We start from the raw sequence: 18,733 nt of genomic DNA on the forward strand, positions 1-18,733 counted from the left end.
ATGATGATGATCATGACTCTTTTTATTCCAGACCATCATCATCAGACAGCAGCACAATCGCCCCCGACGACCCCCCCGACACCACAGACAAGCCTGACGAGGCCGAAACCTCAGCATCGGCCTCGGTGGCCCCTGACAGCCCAGTCCCCGCACGCAACACCGCCCGCGTTGCCGCCAAATTCGCCGATTTGACGCTGACCGGTGGCTCGCTCAAGCCGGCTTTAGCCGCTAAACCGGCCTTGCTCAGGAGGCCTACGCCGCATCCGCAACATGCGAGGCCGCAACCGCCGCCGGACGAGACCACTTAGGGTACACTTAGACGCCTAGGACACGAAACGCACGCTCGGCGCTGACGTTGACCCCTAAAAAAAAATAGGTTGGCGTACGTGCATATTCGAAGCGTGCATTCCGTGGTCCTTGGCTGACACGCCCAAGCCGGCTTTGGCGAAACTGGCGTTGCGGAAGCCGTATCATTGGCCGCCTTTTAAAGCTTGACAGTTAGGTCTTCAGGACTCAATTCTAGTTCGAAATTTCTGAATGCGAACATGCTTTAAAGAGATGGGTAGTAATACTAGTATTGGAATACAATGCTGAAGTCGAAGATCAATTCCGTACACGGTGAGAAGAAGTTGATAACTCGCGATATTTTACTGAAGGAATTTGAACTTAAAATGAAACGGCATAAGGTTCAAATTTCTTCAATTTTTTCCCGCCAGATATCAACTTCCCGCCGTGTACGGAATTTGTGTCGTAGTAGTTATGTCTGGTTTCAATCCGATATGTGCAATAACATGTTACTCTTCAAAGGTCGTAAAAATATATGGCACGATCTTATGGATCTACCATGGTATAATAATATACTCCGCCTGGTACTCTCTTCCCGTCTTTTCGTGGTCACGTGACTGACACAAGCCTACGTCATCATGCGATAGCGCTATATATAGCGGCCATGTTATTGCGACGTAGGCTTGTGTCACTCTGGGAAGAGAAGACCATGTTTTATTAGACTATGGGATCTACAAATAAGATCGTGTCAGATATTTTTGCGGCCTTCTTTGTGTAACATTATTGCAGGTGACTGTACCATTTGCCGTAAAAGTGCATGGCGAATTTATGAATGAATTCATTCATAATTTCTCCATGCAATGTCGCAGCTGACTACCTATCGATGGACTGTTAGAGATAGACCAAGAAAAGTCCACAACGATTTTGATAGCATACGCAGTGCAAGTGTTATTATAAACGTCAAACTTCTATGAAATAACACTTGCACTGCGTGTGCTATCAAAATCGTTGTGGACTTTTCTTGGTCTAACTCTATATAATTATTTTGTAACGTAATATTTGCATAAGCACAAACATCAGTAAGAAACACTATAAACTATAATTGAGTCTTGGACCATAACTGTTTTGGTAAAAATGGCGCTTATAGACGATTGCATCTAATCGATATTATCAGGCTGCGTAGCCAAGATGCCGATCGCTTACGCTCCGTAGCGATCGAAACGCAACTGTCACTGTCGCACTAATATGGAAGTGTGATAGAGAGACATAATGGTTTTCGTTGTCGAAGCGATAGCGATTGTGACCTTGGCTAGGCCGCCAGGTCTTTTATCCGTGGGTAGCTCTTCTACCCCCGTACGCCCACGGTCCTACCTAATACCTATAGTACTTATTCAGTTTAAATCTAAATCCTATCCAAATGGAACAGAGTTGCATTTGTTTTGTATCGTTAAATTTTTATACAAAGTAAAATCAAGTCCATTCCTCACAGTAAAGGTTCAAATTGCAGTGGCAAAATTTGAATCTTTCATGTTTTGTTTCGTAAAATTTTATACAAAGTAAAATCAAGTCTATTCCTCACAGTAAAGGTTCAAATAGCAGTGGCAAAATTTGAATCTTTCATTTGTATGGCTGGGTTTTAGGAGGCTATACACCTTTGAATGTACTTACAGTTTCAAATTTTACAATGTTTGTAACTCAAAGTTGCGTGAATGAAGATTCATATTTTAGAAACAATTTTATGTATTCGACCAGTTCGCCCTAAAATAAACCCTATTGATGCGACTATGACTGTCACGTATTACACCCACAACCCACATCACAATTTTATTGTCACTTGACACTGACAATTTGTCAAAATGACAAGTAACAACTATACGTAGTGAAAATGCACGGTGTATTGTCAGTCGTAATTGTCAAGTTACTAAAAAAATCTCAGTTACATATCAAGCGAAATGCTCAAACCTAATTGCTCATTGAAATGTTTTCGAGTATTGTTAGAGGGATGCAATCGTCGAAAATGAATTAGAGGCTTACAATCGTAGACCAAAAGGTCACAATGTCGTCCGACAAACGTTCTTATGTTGCGATGTCTTACCGCTGAAATATTGCTGGATTGACAAGTCTGAAAAACGCTTGGGCTTGTGTGAGAGGGACAGACTTTTACATTTACGTCACTAAAAAAGCAGCAAATTTGAGAAAAAACAATGGATTATCTGCGAAAAAATTGCCCTGCAATCACCGCAAGTCCCTTAAAACAGTTCAGAATCATCTGAGGGTTTATTACCTCGTCGAAATGAAAGGTTTCTATATGTTGTCATTGTCACAATGACAACATATAGAAATTTTGATTTGACGCCTTTTTAGTGACCTACATGTTTAACCAGACTAAAGAAATGTTCGTTCTAAAATAATGTTTTAATTAATCTGACGTGTCACAACTTAATAATCGTATGGCTAAACTGGTTATACTTGTAAGAAAGATTCTAAAAGACGTTTTTACATTTTTGTTGATCCAGTATTTAACAGCGTTTTAATCATAATTATTTTTCTAGAACATATTGACATAATAATTCGACTTATACGAGTTCAGAATGTAGTTATAAATGTATTGCTATTTTAATAATTATTGTATTGTATGGACAACGTTATTATCAATAGTTGTCAAATTTGTATGGATGGATGTATTTTTGTGTGCTCATCTCATGTACTCAATTTCTAGGGTAAGTTTTATTCGAATTAGCGGTCCCTGTCTGTTAGTTTGTGGTGCTTAAAATGGTCAAAAATATGTGATGTAAGACAGAAATGGGATCAACATCCCACAGGTTAGCACGAGATCGAAAATCTATAGTCGTGTACAGATGTAGTGCATATTATTTTCCATCGTATTTTCTCGGCAACGTTCGTATTTGTCATGCTGCTTTGTCAACCTCACTACTTTTTGTAACGAGACTACTGAAATAGCAAAACACGTTCGTACGTTTCCGTGAAAATACGATGGAAAATATTATGCACTGCATCTGTATATGTATAAACTGCCTGTTTTACAAAATGGAGAAAAGGAGAAATATATTTGACTTCAGTTTAAGAAAAATTTTAACACCAATAAGAAATTGCAGAGTAGACTCGTAAATAACTCTCAAAAACTGCTGCTTGGAAAGATTTGACCATTTTAACCACCCTGAAATCGTGATCTGAGAAATGAAGCTTTTACATTACTCGCTTAAGTGTGTATGATATTATTTGTCATTCGACTAGGCTATTTTATAAACTTGACAATGTACGACAAAGTATTCATGTCAATGTCAAATGACAATGTTGTCATTTCACATACTTTGTTGTACATTTGGATTTATACAAATTAAAGTACGAAAGTACATAGCGATTAGCGATTGTCTTTACTTGTTAACACATTCACTGCCAACGTTTTCGTAGCGCTACGCTCGCCGCCGATCCCAGCGTTTTCCCGCTTTGTATAGGAAAGCGACTACGAACAGAGATCCTGCCGTGCGAGTTTCCGGCACTCCATGTGTTAATTCAGTAATATGCAGCGAATTATTACGGTTCGGCCACGACATTACGCGACTGGCGACGGCGGCAGCGACAACCATAGGTTCACGGCAGGTCCGATGCTGTATCTCGCTACCTATGGTTATCGCTGCCGCCGTCGCAAGTCGCGTAATGTCGTGGCCGAGCCGTCAGTGTCATAAAATTGTCAAGTTTATATAAATGACGTTTTTTTCTCAGATCGCGAATTAGTTATTTCTATTACTTATATCCAGCCTTCGGGCTAGCCGGCCGCTGCTCGTGCATGGGACATTAGATCGTATTCATATGGACACAAGATCTATTTTATATATCATTATTTTTATACGCTACTCGAATGCGGCAGCCGATCTAAAGATTAGATAAGTTTTATTTAAATTAAGCGTTTTATGGTGTCTAGATATTTAGGAAGCTGTAGATTGAAAACAGAAACAATAATAATTATGCTATAGTAGGACCAAGAAAAGTCTGCAGCGGATATGATAGCCCACGCAGTGTAAGTGTTATTTATATGTCATTATTTCATAGAAATTTGACGTTTAAAATAACACGTGCACTGCGTGGGCCATCAAATCCGCTGCAGACTTTTCTTGATCTAACTCTAATGATTATATTCATAAACGCGCTACAAGCCTCAATTAGCTAATAATCGTTTGTCTTTATCTGTCATTTTGACTTATGTATTTGTAAGAAAGGGGTAAAACATAAATTAATTAACTATATCAGGTCCGTAAAGTTTTATGAATAAGGGTAATACGATAAATACGTAATATTGGGTAGCTCCTTTTAAAATGCATACGGCATAGTGTTCTTTTTTACTTTTGTGTTTTATTTTTAACCCTTTATAAGGGATATATATTTCCCACATACGGCACTTCAAACATGTGTTATATTTTCGATGAGTAAGACTGACAATGACAACCGTTTGTCATTTTTGAAATGTCAGCCTGGTAAAGGGTTAAGAGGCGCAAAAGTAACCAGTGAAAATCCTGTGAATATTTAAAAGTCAATTTAACCTAATTTTGCATTGACTTTGACGTGGCAAAGTTAGAGAGAGTAGTCATATTTTCATAGTAATTTGACATTTATGATGACATTTTCGCATTTAAAGTCTACGCAGACTTAGCTTGGTCCGATTCTACTTAATTTGTTCACCAATAATGTTCTCAATTAGAATTAACCATATAATGTTGAATTAATTAATTTCTAACCCCCTTATTCATAAACGTCTACTAAAGTTGGCAAGCCACTAATAATCGTTTGTCCCTTTCTATCATACCAATACGTCGGAAAGGGACAAACGATTATTATCGGCTTGTCAACTTTAGTATACGTTTATGAATAAGGGGGTAAATATTTACCTATGGCCTGAATTACACTTGTAAGTTTTACTTACGTAAGTAGGGACAAAGCTATTTGTTAGAATGAGATAACGATATTCATCTCTCATTCTGTAGTATAGCCGTGTCCCTACTTACGTAAGTAAAACTTACAAGTGTAACTCAGGCCTATGTGACAAGGCGCACAATTTAAATTCTTGTAAAGATTGAGCACCAAAAATTTAAATTTAGAACGCGTTTAAACAAGACCGCAACGGTCATATTCTAAATTAGGCCTATTACTAACAATAACGTTCGGCTGCCTCATTTGACGCCATGGTATACACGTGAGATGGAAGTGAGGTAATGAGGTAGTGAGGTAATGAGGTAGTGAGGTAAGGTTGAGAGCGGCGGCCGTCGTCTGTGATATATTGTATCGAATCTGTACCTCTGTAACCTCTTCACAATAAACCAGTATTACCCGCGTATATGAGTGTTTTTATCTTAATTTCCTGCTACTCCCGTATACTTAAAGGGGCCCACTGATTACCAGACCGTCGGAAGATATCGGCCTGTCAGTTAAACGCAAAAAGTGACAGTTCCGAACAACTGTCAGGCTGATATCGTCCCGCGAACTGGTAATCTGTCGGCCCCTTTAACACTTTGACTACCGAGAACCCGCCTGGTAGGCACTCGTATGTTTGCTTAGATGCCGGACAACCCGCAGCGGGTTGTTTTGTACGCAGATACAGACGACCGGTTTCTGGGGTAGTGCGCCGTTATTTGCCCGGTTGCGAAAGTGTTAACATAGCATTCATTGCCACCCAGCCAAACAAGACGTCCGCGCCAGGCCATTACAATTTCGTCATATAAAGCAGTAGTACCACGATCCCGACTCCCGACTATTGGGTCGTCCGGCCTGGGAACGAAATCTTAAAATACCCGATAGTCGGGTTTTCGGCACTGAATGTGTCGCCTTTGTGTGTTCCCTTTTGTCCTCGACGGGCACAGATGGAGCGATAACTGCGAGAGGTATTCTACCTATACTTATAGGTATCACTTAACTTTCATTGCACCTGTTTATGCTAAAGATTCTCAGCATTTTTCGGTGTAAAATTAGCTATAAGCAGACATATTGATGACGGGACGTTTCGCAACTTTATGACTCACGGTCACGGCTGGGCCCGAGCCGGAGCTTCCGGTGGTTCGTATTCTATGGAATGCACCATGTGATCACCGATGAGCCGTCACAGAAGATGACATGTCGGACGCCTCGGCCCGGGCACGGTGAGTCATCTTTTAGACCGAGCCGGGTCCGGGCCGGAGCTTCTGCCGCTTACTTTGTTATGATAGATGATCGGTGAACACGTGATGCTTTCCATAGAAAACGAAGTGCCGGAAGCTCTGGCCCGGTCTAACGTGAGTCATCCTTAAAGTCTACCATTCTTCGGGGTTGTAAATAAAAGTAAATAAAAGCACATCTATGCAACAAATATATATAATCTGGCAGCTAGTATTTGAGCGGCTAGTATGCGAACAGGCCGCGTAGCCAAGATGCCGATCGCTTACGCTCCGTAGCGATCGAAACGCAACTGTCACTGTCGCACTAAATATGGATGAGTGATAGAGAGACATTATACTTTTCGTTGTCGAAGCGATAGCGATTGTAACCTTGGCTAGGTCGGCTGGTAATCAGCGCCCCTTTAAAGGATGGTTCCCTTTTGTTCCCGGCGGGCACAGATGGAGCCATAAACGCGAGAGGTATTTTAAATCTCACTAACTTTCTCCTGTTTATGCTAACGATTCTCAGAGTCTCTTAGTGTAAAATTAGTTATAGGCAGACAAATTCACGACGGGGCGTTTCGCAGCCTAAATTCATTCATTAATTCTTCATTCATTGATGCATTCTTTGGGGTTGTAAATAAAATCACATGTATGCAACAATGATATATAATCTGGCGGCTAGTATCGCAGGCAGTGGTCGTGGTGCGCGTGGTGCATGGGCGCGGCGTTCTCCTTGTCGCGCGCGTAGTGCGGCGCCGCGGGGCCCACCGCCGCCGCCACCGCTGTGGGGAACTGCTCCTGGATCGGGGCTTCGTAGGCTGATATCGTCCGGTTAACTGGTAATCTGTGGGCCCCTTTAATGGTTCCCTTTTGTCTCCGACGGGCACAGATGGAGCGATAAGCGCGAGAGGTATTTTAAATCTCACTAAGTTTCTCCTGTTTATGCTAACGATTCTTAGAGTCTCTTAGTGTAAAATTAGCTATAGGCAGACGGCAGACATATTGATGACGGGGCGTTTCGCAGCCTAAATTCATTCATTAATTCTTCATTCATTGATGCATTCTTTGGGGTTGTAAATAAAACCACATGTATGCAACAATGATATATAATCTGGCGGCTAGTATCGCAGGCAGTGGTCGTGGTGCGCGTGGTGCATGGGCGCGGCGTTCTCCTTGTCGCGCGCGTAGTGCGGCGCCGCGGGACCCACCGCCGCCGCCACCGCTGTGGGAAACTGCTCCTGGATCGGGGCTTCGTATTCGTCGCCGGAGTTGTCTGGAAATGTGAAATGATATATTGAACATTATGCTTGCTCCCGAATCTTCAAGAATCATATCATAACCTATTTCTAAAATATTGAATGTAAAATTTGATTCAATTCATATTGAATGCTTGTTCCTGTTTATTGGGGACCAAGAAATAAGGGTTCATCTTTCACATCATGATCATCTATAAGTACCTAAATATCACTAAAACTTTGAACCCAATTCGCCTTAGGAATGGCTCGGGGCCGCAGGGACAACCACATAACTGTGGTTACACATAACGTTCTAGACATGTAGCATGTGTTTTAGTTTGTTGTTTAGCTTGATTAATATTGAATCTTTGATATTGATGAGGTAAAATTCAGCTTCTCGTTCGTTCTCAATTAAAAAGGTGGTAATGGTAGTCCTATCTGTGAGCTATTGGTATCCATGCCATGTTGACTTCGAGCCGCCGCAGCAAATCAGTATGTACGCCGAGAGCTAGGTAAGATCAAAAGACGGGGAAATCATAAGTACCTGAAGCTTCCAAGTATCCGAAGAGTCTGGCAGCGCCGGCAGCGCGCTGTTCGCGTCGGCGTCCTTGAGCGGACGTAGTGGCGTCCTCTGTGGGCTGCGTCGGCGTGGTGAAGTTACGCACGCCGGTCGGCACTTTGAGGTTGCAGCTCTCGATGTGATTTCAAACATACCTGAAGCTTCCAAGTATCCGAAGAGTCTGGCAGCGCCGGCGGCGCGCTGTTCGCGTCGGCGTCCCTGAGCGGACGTAGTGGCGTCCTCTGTGGGCTGCGTCGGCGTGGTGAAGTTACGCACGCCGGTCGGCACTTTGAGGTTGCGGCTCTCGATGTGACTGGAATGGAATAAGTCATTGTTAAAAAATAACGATCACATAATCCCAACATTCCCAACCCCTAAAGATTACCCACCCCTGGCAACTAAACGGTATCACGGCTACTAAGTGAAAAAATCATGACAGTTTCACTTTTGCTTAAAAAATTGGAACTGATACAGAAAGAAACTAGAGATACTCCTCTCATGATACAGAAATTTCCAGTCGCGTAACGTTAAGTAAATAAATGTTCATGTTTGTATTTCATTTATTCTTTAGTTTTCACTGGGGGCTTCGTTAACTTAGCGGAACAATTTCCAATCTGTAGAGGATGGATCTTCTTCAATTATCCCTCGCAACCTTAGTTGTCTCCGACAATAACTTACTGAGGAATCAGTAAAATAAATTAGCAACTAAATAAATGTTATATTCTAGTTAGTAGGTAGGTACTTACTGGGCCTCTCTCAAATGAAGCGCCAACTGATGCTGATCGTCCGCCAAAAACGGACATTTAGCACACGCCTTCTTATTATGAACCTTATGCACATGTGTCGCCAACCTTTCCGCGCGCGCCGCCTTATACTCGCAGAGCGCGCACGCAAACGGCTTCAAATGCGTATTCAGATGCCGCTTCAAACACCAGTTATCCACCCCTGACCACGTGCAATAGCAGCACGCGTATCGTCTCTCTCCCTTCCGCCGCACACCCGCCGTGGTATTGGTTACAGTCGGGCTATTAGTTACTACAGGGGTGGTATTGGCTACAGTTTTCGGTTGCGGTATAGTCGCAGGCGCCTCTGCTTTCGCTAGCGGCGCGCGTTCGATTTTAACTGGCGCCCGGTATTCTTGGATAGGTGGAGGTTCTGCAGGCGGTTTTGAATTGTAATATACGTTTGTTGTAGCGGCTGGTTGGTTTTTGGTCGGTCGTCTTATTCTATTTAGGTCGTAGGGTTGGTCTCTGTGCATGCGTAGGAAGTGTTTCTTGACGTGGTCGGCTCTGTTGAATTGTTTTTGGCAGAGGTAGCAGTGGAAGGGTTTTTCGTCGCGGTGGATGTTTTCGTGGCGGGTGAAGAGGTCGCGGCGGTCGGTGGCGTAGGGGCAGGCGGGGCAGGCGTAGCGCTTGCCGGGCTCCGCTGCGGGCGCGGGCTCGGGCGCCGGGGGCTCCACGGCGACCGCGACAGGTACGGGGTTGGTTCGGCGCTCATTACGCTGGTTTTCCACCTGGAGAAAAAAGTTTGGAAGAGGGTTAAAAGACGCAACTACTTTTTTAAGAAGATATTTGGCTTCTTCTGTTTACGAGTCCCTAGTATTAGTAAATGGCCGATCAAAGAGAAAGTACAAATGTTGTGTGGTGTTGTGATGTGATTATAATATATGACTTCTTTGATTTCTAACTACTTAAATATAGATACAAAGAACTACATGAACTTTCCAGACCTCCTAGAAAAACAAAGGTAAATATGGCGAGTCTTCATGTTTTTACGAAATCTGAATTTATCCGCAACTTTGTCACGTTGTACCTTTGTTTTGAGTCGCTGCAGGTATCGTGTGACGTCATCGAGAGCCGGGTTCTCTCGCAGCAGCTGGTCGGCCGCCGCGGGGTCCGAGTGGTGGTCTCGCGCGAGATGCTGCCTCACTGCTCGCGCCCAGCCGCTAGCGAAGCCACACTGAACAAACACAGTAATAAGAGGTTATTATGTATGTAAACACTACATTCCGTACATTAATCACTTCTTTGGTCATGTTGTACTTGAAATGCCCAGGCAGGCCCAGGGTAGAGAAACGTGGAAAACCCTAGCAAGTGAATAAGTCCCAATAAGCCAGTGCTCAGCAGCCACCCTCGCAAGAAAACATTAAACAATCTCTGGGCAGGGTTGTAAGAAGCCACTTGGGAATGGACCCGGACTAAAGGTTCTTGTAAACTATAGTACTTAAGTATAAGTGTCTGTAAATAATCCTGAGGGAGTGGGCAATGGAACACCCTGGCATGTGAATCATCCTTCTGAGCACCAGTGCTCAGCCACTCTCGCAAGGATGCCGACACACTTCAACAGTCTCTGGGCAGCATTGTAAGAAGCCACTCGGGAATGGACCCAGACTAAAGGTTCTTGTAAACTAAGGTGTTAAACAAGTGTCTGTAAATATTACCTGAGCCAGCGGGCAGTGGAACACCCTGGCATGTGAATGAGTCCCAAGCCAGTGCTCAGCCACCCTCGCAAGGAAGCCGACGCATTCGCATTCCGTGCACTTGAACAGTCGCTGGGCAGGGTTGTAAGAGGCCACTCGGGAATGGGCCCAGGCCAAAGGTTCTTCCGCTGCCGTCCATCGGTCTTCTGCAGCTGGGTCGATTCGGGGGGTGAAGTTAGCCTAGAAACAAGAACATTTTCGTTAATATTCCTGGTGGTAAAAAAAAACCAGAAAAACAGAAACCGTAGTGTAAGTACCAGTAGTGTGCTCTGAAGGAAAAAGATAAGAAAGGCCGACTCCGAGCAAATGGGGCATTGGTCAAGGAAGAGTTACTTGAAACTTGCAATGTTCTCTATCTAAATTGTGATTTTGCACAAATTACCTTCCAGCGTCTGGAAAGTACTGCCTGTTAGTATTCAGACAATGCGTTAGCAGGCTTAGAGTTGGGTCATTGTGGGGTTTTATTTGAGCGTTTTGTAGAAATCTCAGTAATTAGGGTGGAATTAATTTCGATGGAGAAGTAGGTACTTACTTGAAAGATCCCAGGAGGTAGAAACCCATTCTCAATCAACTCAGCAAGGCCCCAGGGGGTGAAGTGTGTTATCCGGGCGCATCTTTGTTGAGTTACAGAGGATTTGGATGGAATTTTCTGGGAGAAGTAGCCTACTTACTTGCAAGATACCAGGAGGTGGGAACCCATTCTGCATCAACGCAGCAAGGCCCCACGCGGTGATGTGTTCCTCAGGGCGTAGTTCCTCTTCAAGGTCCCTCTCAGCTGCTGGGAATTCCACGCCGATGACGCCGCCACCCACGGTCGCCTGCCACACCAACGTCTGGTTACAGTTAGCCGCCCCGAGGGCTTGTATAGATGTGCGTTAAGTACAAACAGGTCATGTTAACAATGGTGAGGTTTTAGGTTAACAAGAGGTAGAGGCATAAAACTACATAATATAAGTTGAAGCTAAAAGGCCTGATTCTTCTTAATAATTGGACTTAGTACTAGTAAATAAATCACACGTTGAAAATATGAAAATACAGTATTGCAGATTTTATGGGACAATTATTGAGGTGTTTGTTCTGATTCTTCCTTTAGTTGATTTAGGTTGCATTTCCAGATATCTTCCTTTAGTTGATTTAGGTTGCATTTCCAGATGTCTGGTCTTTCACAAAATGATGAAATCATCAACAAAGCAACAATAATTCGTTAAGAATGTGTTAAGTTTAAACGTTCGAATGGATCTGTCATGAAGTTACATTTTTGGATTGGAACAGGGTTAGGCAAATTTTTGAAAACAACCAACCATTGTCAAATAAATCAACAGCTATAGCAACCTAAAAAAATGTGAATTGGATCTTAACGACTTTAATAGAAAGGTAGTAATAAAGACGTAGTACTTAGTAGTTATTTCATGGAAGCGTGAAAGGTCTAAAGGCTCTAAAGGGGACTGAAAAGCCCTTGCCGAACCCTGTCCTAATAATTGAAAGTTAGGCATCAATATGTCGTACCTCCTCCCCGTAGAGTTTCTTAGTGATCTCCTTAAACATATCTTCGCAGTCCATGGTGAGGGCTGCCACGCTGGACACTGCGCTCTCCATGCCGCGCTACACGCTGCGCTACAACAAACGGATTGTGTCAACCCTATTGATTAACCTCCTACGGATTGGGCCCTGTTTATCAAAAGGTTGTAACTTGTAATACAAGTGAAAGTCCCTTTCTAACAAAAGCTGTCAAAAAGGGACTTCCACTTGTATTACAAGTTACAAGCTTTTGATAAACAGGGCACTGCTCTTACGTATAAAATAGTAAAGTAGGTACTAAGATTAGCCACATAAGTCTACTAATCATTTGAATGAGTCCATACTGTCCATAATTACTCGAAACAAATGCTCGTATACTCGTACCGAAACTTGCGTGTTGTATTACGTTGCGGACCGAATTATTTTGTATCATTAAATTTTATGCTAACCACCGTTTAAATATATCCCGTATTGAATTTACACACTGTATATTTAACGCAACTTGACAATAAGTTGAATTGTAGGTAATATATATTCAGAATCGAAAATTAATAACCAGTGAAAAGTTAATTTATAGGCTTACTTCAATTTATTATTATCATATCAAATATATTTATCATTGTCATATTATAAATTTTGATTAAATCTTAAATCCCGATTATGTGTATTGAACACTCCGTGTATTGAACAAAGGAAACCAAAGATTACAGTGACCAGCGATCGCCACGCCATCTAGCAATTTATTTTCTATACAGCCTAAGTCGTAACTTTTCCTTTCCTACATTCGACCACCTGATACGCGCCACCCGGGCTTCCCCGAACGCGTGCAGATATGCACCCACCCCTGGGGCGGCGAGGGGTGACAGGACGGATGTAGGGGGAAGTTTGACTTTTACAGATTGTAGGTTGACGATTTGCATGCGAAGGAAAATCTAAAATAACGTTATTTATAATGTGTTCTAATATCCGCAGATTTTTATAAATAGTTATTGGTATTTAATATTTTTTTGTCAACTTAATAAAAATATCAGAGATATAATGAAAGTAACAAAAAATTAAAACGTGGAAGTGATACAAAGATAATATTAATATGTATGAAAAAAGTACAGAGTAATTATTTGAACACAGTGAACTAGTATTTTATTGGAAAGTAATTTTGGTAAATTATCAACATTGATTTTTTGTGTATATTATGTTACTTTTAATAATTTTTTTAAAAGGTCAACCATAATGTTAAAATTACAACCAACACGTTGACGGGCGGGGATTAAAACATATTTTTAAACCATTGTCCACATTTCAAAAATAATTTCACTCATAGTCCATCATAAAACACAAAGAAAACCACTCACTAGGCACAAAGAAAATCCAAAATGGCTCGATAATCTCCGATTACAGTATCACTCAAAAAATCAATAACAGAAACATTACATCTAAACCATGTAACTTAGCAAGGCGGGCGGGCGAAATCTTTACGTGCGGTGCATCGAACACTACGCGTATTTTTTTAGTTGAAGTATTATGTTTGATAAAGTCATGATGTGGAATATGGGATAACAAAGAATAGGTTTCTTAAATTCTTACCTGAAGTAGCATGGAGCTCAAGCCAGGCCGGCGCGCCGCCGCCGACTGAGGGATCGATCGGGCGCCCCCCGCGCGGTATTGACTAAATACTTGGCCACGCATACTCCTAATGTAGATAAGGCCTGGACGTTGGCTTAGTTTAAAGGGGAATGTTAATGTTGAGATTGAATGGCCGCGAAAGGTAATGGTAATATTTTTGCACAAAAAAAATAGTAATTTCTATGATAAATCGCAATTTTGGTCTAACTTAAATTCTTTTTAATAATCAATTGATATGAAAGAAAACATAATTATTAGGCATAAAATTGTGTGTGTATAGTTTTTTTATGATATTCGTTATTTTTAGTACCTATATTATTTTACAGTAAATGAAATACTTAAGTTCGTTGTTTTAAAAGCAATTTACAGGATTGGGCTCTTTGAAAAAGGGTCGTCGAAACTATTGAACCGATTTTGAAAAATTAGTTATAGATTGTTTCGTTTTGTATGTGTAATGCACTGAGGAATGCATGCATGCTTTGCATTGCATGCTTTGCATTGCATGCATTGCATTTGAACTGATTTTAAAAATAAAGGTCCTGATCAAAATAATTGTGGTGGGACTGGGATTGAAGTTTTACTTATTGAAAAATACAATCATATTCGTAGACTTCTCATTTTTCTAAATAACTCAAACAGGAAAAATCTTGACGTGGCAACATCTAACAAATTAACGTATTCGACGCCGTGTCAAACACAAAAGCTGTCACTCAGACGCTACGTCACCGAAGTGTCAAAACTGAAATTGAACTTTATGTATATGCACGTAGGTCTATGTTGTTCTGTGGTCTGTGACCGATTAATCGGTCTTTGGCGTTGAACCTGCGGTGCGGATATATTGGTCATTGGCGTCCAAAAGGTTAAAGGATATATCTCTCGAGTATTCATGAGCGTCATCCATACAAATGAAGCACCTATTCGCTTATTTTTAGCGACAGATCAATCGGGGACCTTTTTTACACACAAGGCTATTTCTAAATCCCGTCTGATTTAGCTTAAAAGATGTCTAAGCTAACTTTGCTCCAAATATGACAGAACAAAGGGTGATAGAGTTAGACCAAGAAAAGTCTGCAGCGGTTTTGATAGCCCACGCAATGCAAGTGTTATTTATACGTCATAATTTCATAGACGTTTGACGTTTAAAATAACACTTGCATACCGCGAGCTATCAAAATCGCTGCAGACTGTTCTTGGTCTAACGTTAGTTCCACAATAAACGTCATATTTTCATAGATACTTATTTACTCGATGCAGAATTAGCTTGGTCCGAATAATATTATATCCCTAATAATATTATAAATGCGAATGTAACACCGTTTGTCTGTTACCTCGATTTAGACATAATTTGGCATGAAGTTAATATGAGATTTGAGGCCCAGGGAAGAATTTAACTAGACTAATATATTAATAGAATTTAAGCCACAGTCCATAGCCATCCAGCGGGGTAATGCCGTGAGTATTATGGGCACTTTTGCACCGGAAGCGATAAGGAACGGGTTTGACTAATAGTTACTGTGTAATTATTTTTTAATACCTATGTAAAATTCCTATGTATGAAAAAAATAGAATTTAATAAGAATTAGAATAATAACAGTCCGTAATTATACGACCTTGAAAATCGCTCACGATAATTGGTACATGCAAAAAGTGAAAGTCGTGTGAGGTGCGCGCCAGCCAATCACCAAAACGAACGTCAAGGTCATATCAAAACTATAGTCTGTATCTTAAGGTATTTAAATAAAAGTAAACATAATTTGTACATTTGCGAGTAGCTATAACATTTATTGGTTAACCGACCAAAAACAAAACCGCCTGTATCAGTCACTGTACGACCTGCCTTTAACCAACATTATTTGATCATGTAATGTTTTCATCTACCCTCAACTGGCTGAAGGAGTCATTTGAGGGTAGATTTTGTTTACTTTTATTTAAATATCTAAAGAAGCGCTGGTGGCCTAGCGGTAAGAGCGTGCGACTTGCAATCCAGAGGTCGCGGGTTCAAACCCCGGCTCGTACCAATGAGTTTTTCGGAACTTATGTTCGAAATATCATTTGATATTTACCAGTCACTTTTCGGTGAAGGAAAACATCGGGAGGAAACCTGCATACATCTGCGAAGAAATTCAAAGGTGTATGTGAAGTCCCCAATCCGCATTGGGCTAGCGTGGGGACTATAGCCCAAGCCCTCTCGCGTTCGAGAGGAGGCCTGTGCCCAGCAGTGGGACGTATATAGACTGAATTATTTATTTATTTATTATATCTAAAGATACAGAGTAGGTATAGTTCAAAATTATAACAAATTGATTATTGGAAATCGACCTCCAGTCCTCCGCCTTGTTACGTCTTCTATAGCTCCTTTTAGTAAGATTATGATACACCTACGATAACTGTAGGTGTATCGCCCACTAGTCATAGCCTGCATATTGTGTTTTTAAGAAAATCTAACTATAATTTAATAAACGTACAATATTTAATAAAATAATATTATGACCTTTCATGATTTGAATTTCTAAGGCGCCCACGGGAAAACAGATATAAAAAGATACGTTTTTACACAATATGTATAGTTGACGTCAAATATATGTTTACATTTTTCGTCTTATTACAAAGGAAGAAAGTGCAAAAGTGGAAACATACCGGGTGTGGCCTGTAACACGAGCAAATAAATAAAACATAGATTGTACTCCTCAAACGATGACACTTTTGTTCAACAACTTTTAAAAATTATGAAAGTATTTAGAGTCCCTACTTTTCATACAAAATAAATATTACCTTCAATGGACGCCATCGCCACGCCATATCATTGTGATTGACGTTGCTTGTCACGCCTTAAACATTGCAAAATTCGCAATACATTGCGTCTTAGAATAAACTTTGAAGTGTATTAAAAATCAAACCACAAGTTATTTTTAATAGTCGCTGAACAAATGTTGGTCAGTATGAGGAGTACAGCCTACAGTTTAATTTTTTGCTCATATTACAGGCCACACCCGGTATATTGACGTAGACTGTACTAATTAATAATTACTAATTAAAGAAAAAACTATTACTAAGAATAATTGCATATATCTATTGAAAACTAGCTTAAGTATGTAAATTCTTCATTCCCTGGCTCAAATATTTGTTCTAAGAGCAACCTCCACTATCTTATAAGCTTCTTGGTGGGTAAGCTGATTTCCCCAGGGGCCGCGTTGGTCCCTCATTTTTCCGGGTCTCCAGGTCCGGGGTTCAAAAATAAAAACAAGGGAAGATGAATTATTGATTTTTTATTCTATTTGTGTCATAAGTAGTATAAGTTTCGGTCTAGGATAGGGAGTTGCCTGACCGATAATGACAAATTTCAAATTCGAAATGTCGGAAACGTTTAAGTATTTAATTGTGTAAACATATTAGGTATCATAATACACTGAAACAATTTTATTTTATTAATTTATAGAGTTCTATGTTAAATGACTGATTATTGAATATAACAGTTCATTCACGCACGGGTTTCACAAAATCATAACAAATTATACACCTAAAGGGGCCCACTGATTAACATTCCGCCGGACGGTATCGGCCTGTCAGTTGTTTGGAACTGTCAAAATTTTGTTCTAACTGACAGGCTGATACCGTCCGGCGGACTGTTAATCAGTGGGCCCCTTAAACCTTCCTCATCAAGAATCGCTCTATTGATAGGTGAGAACCGCATGAAAATCCGTTCAGTAAGTAGTTTTCGAGTTTATTGCGTACATACATACACAAACAGACATACGCGGCGGGAGACTGCTTTATAAGGCATAGTTATACCTAAACCATCAATGGTACAGAAAAATTAAATGATTTTTTTTATTTCAGGCAACTAATGGCTCATACATAAATACCTTAAAACTAGCATACATATTATAAAAAAAATGTTTCTGGTAGCACTAGTAACAACGTTCCAATAAGATATGAGCAAAGTTACCAAGAAGTACCTACATACTACGGTAACGGTTAAGCTGCGAACATACCGTCTCGAAGTCAGATAATATGAAATAGTCCGCAGAGATAGTTGGAGATCACAGTTTAAGCAAATATAATTAGGTCTGTACTTTGACTTCGTAGATTCGGACAATACAGGGTCTCATAATTGTATTGTTATTATTAGTTTTTTTTGTGTATTTCAACATTAAGAGACCATCATATACATCTCTAAGTAATTGTAATACGTTCGTTTGAATTGGTAGTTGCAGTTAGTTGTATTTTATGATGTATTGTTATTATTTTTGCTTGTATGTAAATTCAATGTTGACGTACAAAAGTGCCCTTGTGGCCTATTTGCTGATTAAATGCTCACTGCACTTTAACTCGACTATAGTACATTTTAACCCCCAGACGCAAAAAGAGGGGTGTTATATGTTTAACGCCAATGTTTGTCTGTCTGTCTGTGGCATCGTAGCGCTCTAACGGATACGCCGAGGTCGATGCGGTTTTTTTTTTACGTGAAAGCGAGTTTTCTTCCGGTGGTTCTTAGCTATGTTTCATAGAAATCGAACCAGCAGTTTGAAGAGTATCAGCTCTTTTCCTAAATGATGTGAGGTATTTTTGGCATAAAATGGATTTTGTTGGCATATAGGCCATATTAGCGGAAGCAGTTATAAAGTTGACCCAAAAAATTTTTATTAAGCTATGAGCTTCATCACATATGTTCCTTGAGTAATTCTAAGCATTTCAAGCCTGGGAGGCAATAAGAAATGTGTGTCTACTCGGATTTGTAATGGATTCAAACTTTCAACCCCTTTTTAACCCTGTTAGGGGATGAATTTTACAAAACGCTGAAATTACTTTTCCTGTCTTTTAATAATATCCCCAAATACAAAGATTCAAGTCCCGCGTTCGAAAATTTTTTTGATATCCATACAAACTT

The 18,733-nt window shown here is 40.7% G+C and overlaps 2 protein-coding genes across 5 annotated transcripts in view; one reads left to right on the forward strand and one right to left on the reverse strand.

Annotated features, from left to right (window-relative positions):
* LOC134671433 (SLIT-ROBO Rho GTPase-activating protein 3-like) overlaps nt 1-369 on the forward strand; it is a 105,362-nt gene extending 104,993 nt beyond the window's left edge. Inside the window, exon 18 of the mRNA XM_063529292.1 lies at nt 32-369. Within this exon, the coding sequence (XP_063385362.1) occupies nt 32-308 (277 nt within the window). The 3' untranslated portion in view covers nt 309-369. The remainder of the gene's footprint in view (nt 1-31) is intronic.
* A 7,152-nt stretch (nt 370-7,521) lies between these two features.
* On the reverse strand, nt 7,522-13,932 carry LOC134671399 (zinc finger protein 319). Of its 4 annotated transcripts, none has more exons than XM_063529241.1 (8): nt 13,807-13,932; nt 12,211-12,313; nt 11,376-11,522; nt 10,666-10,884; nt 10,038-10,184; nt 8,972-9,738; nt 8,381-8,538; nt 7,522-7,704 (listed from the first exon to the last, which is right to left on the reverse strand). In XM_063529241.1, the coding sequence occupies exons 2-8, from the start codon at nt 12,298-12,300 to the stop codon at nt 7,550-7,552; spliced, it is 1,683 nt and encodes a 560-aa protein (XP_063385311.1). In that variant the 5' UTR covers nt 12,301-12,313; nt 13,807-13,932; the 3' UTR covers nt 7,522-7,549. The 4 variants fall into 4 exon arrangements, with proteins under 4 accessions (XP_063385311.1, XP_063385309.1, XP_063385308.1 ...); XM_063529239.1 differs by having other exon boundaries at nt 11,376-11,537; XM_063529238.1 differs by having other exon boundaries at nt 11,376-11,537; nt 12,211-12,318; nt 13,807-13,904.
* Between the last annotated feature and the right edge of the window lie 4,801 nt (nt 13,933-18,733).

Source organism: Cydia fagiglandana, chromosome 15 (genome assembly GCF_963556715.1).
Source record: "Cydia fagiglandana chromosome 15, ilCydFagi1.1, whole genome shotgun sequence".
Taxonomy (NCBI): Eukaryota; Metazoa; Arthropoda; class Insecta; order Lepidoptera; family Tortricidae; genus Cydia; species Cydia fagiglandana.

What these genes read in the sequence shown, in the direction of transcription:
- LOC134671399 (XM_063529239.1), bottom strand. Translation starts at nt 12,300, where the DNA reads ATGGAGAGCGCAGTGTCCAGCGTGGCAGCCCTCACCATGGACTGCGAA. An exon ending in TCCACTGCCCGCTGGCTCAG is followed by an intron (nt 10,185 to 10,665) that starts GTAATATTTACA and finishes GTGTTTGTTCAG; the next exon opens with TGTGGCTTCGCTAGCGGCTG. An exon ending in CGGATACTTGGAAGCTTCAG is followed by an intron (nt 7,705 to 8,380) that starts GTATGTTTGAAA and finishes TCACATTTCCAG; the next exon opens with ACAACTCCGGCGACGAATAC.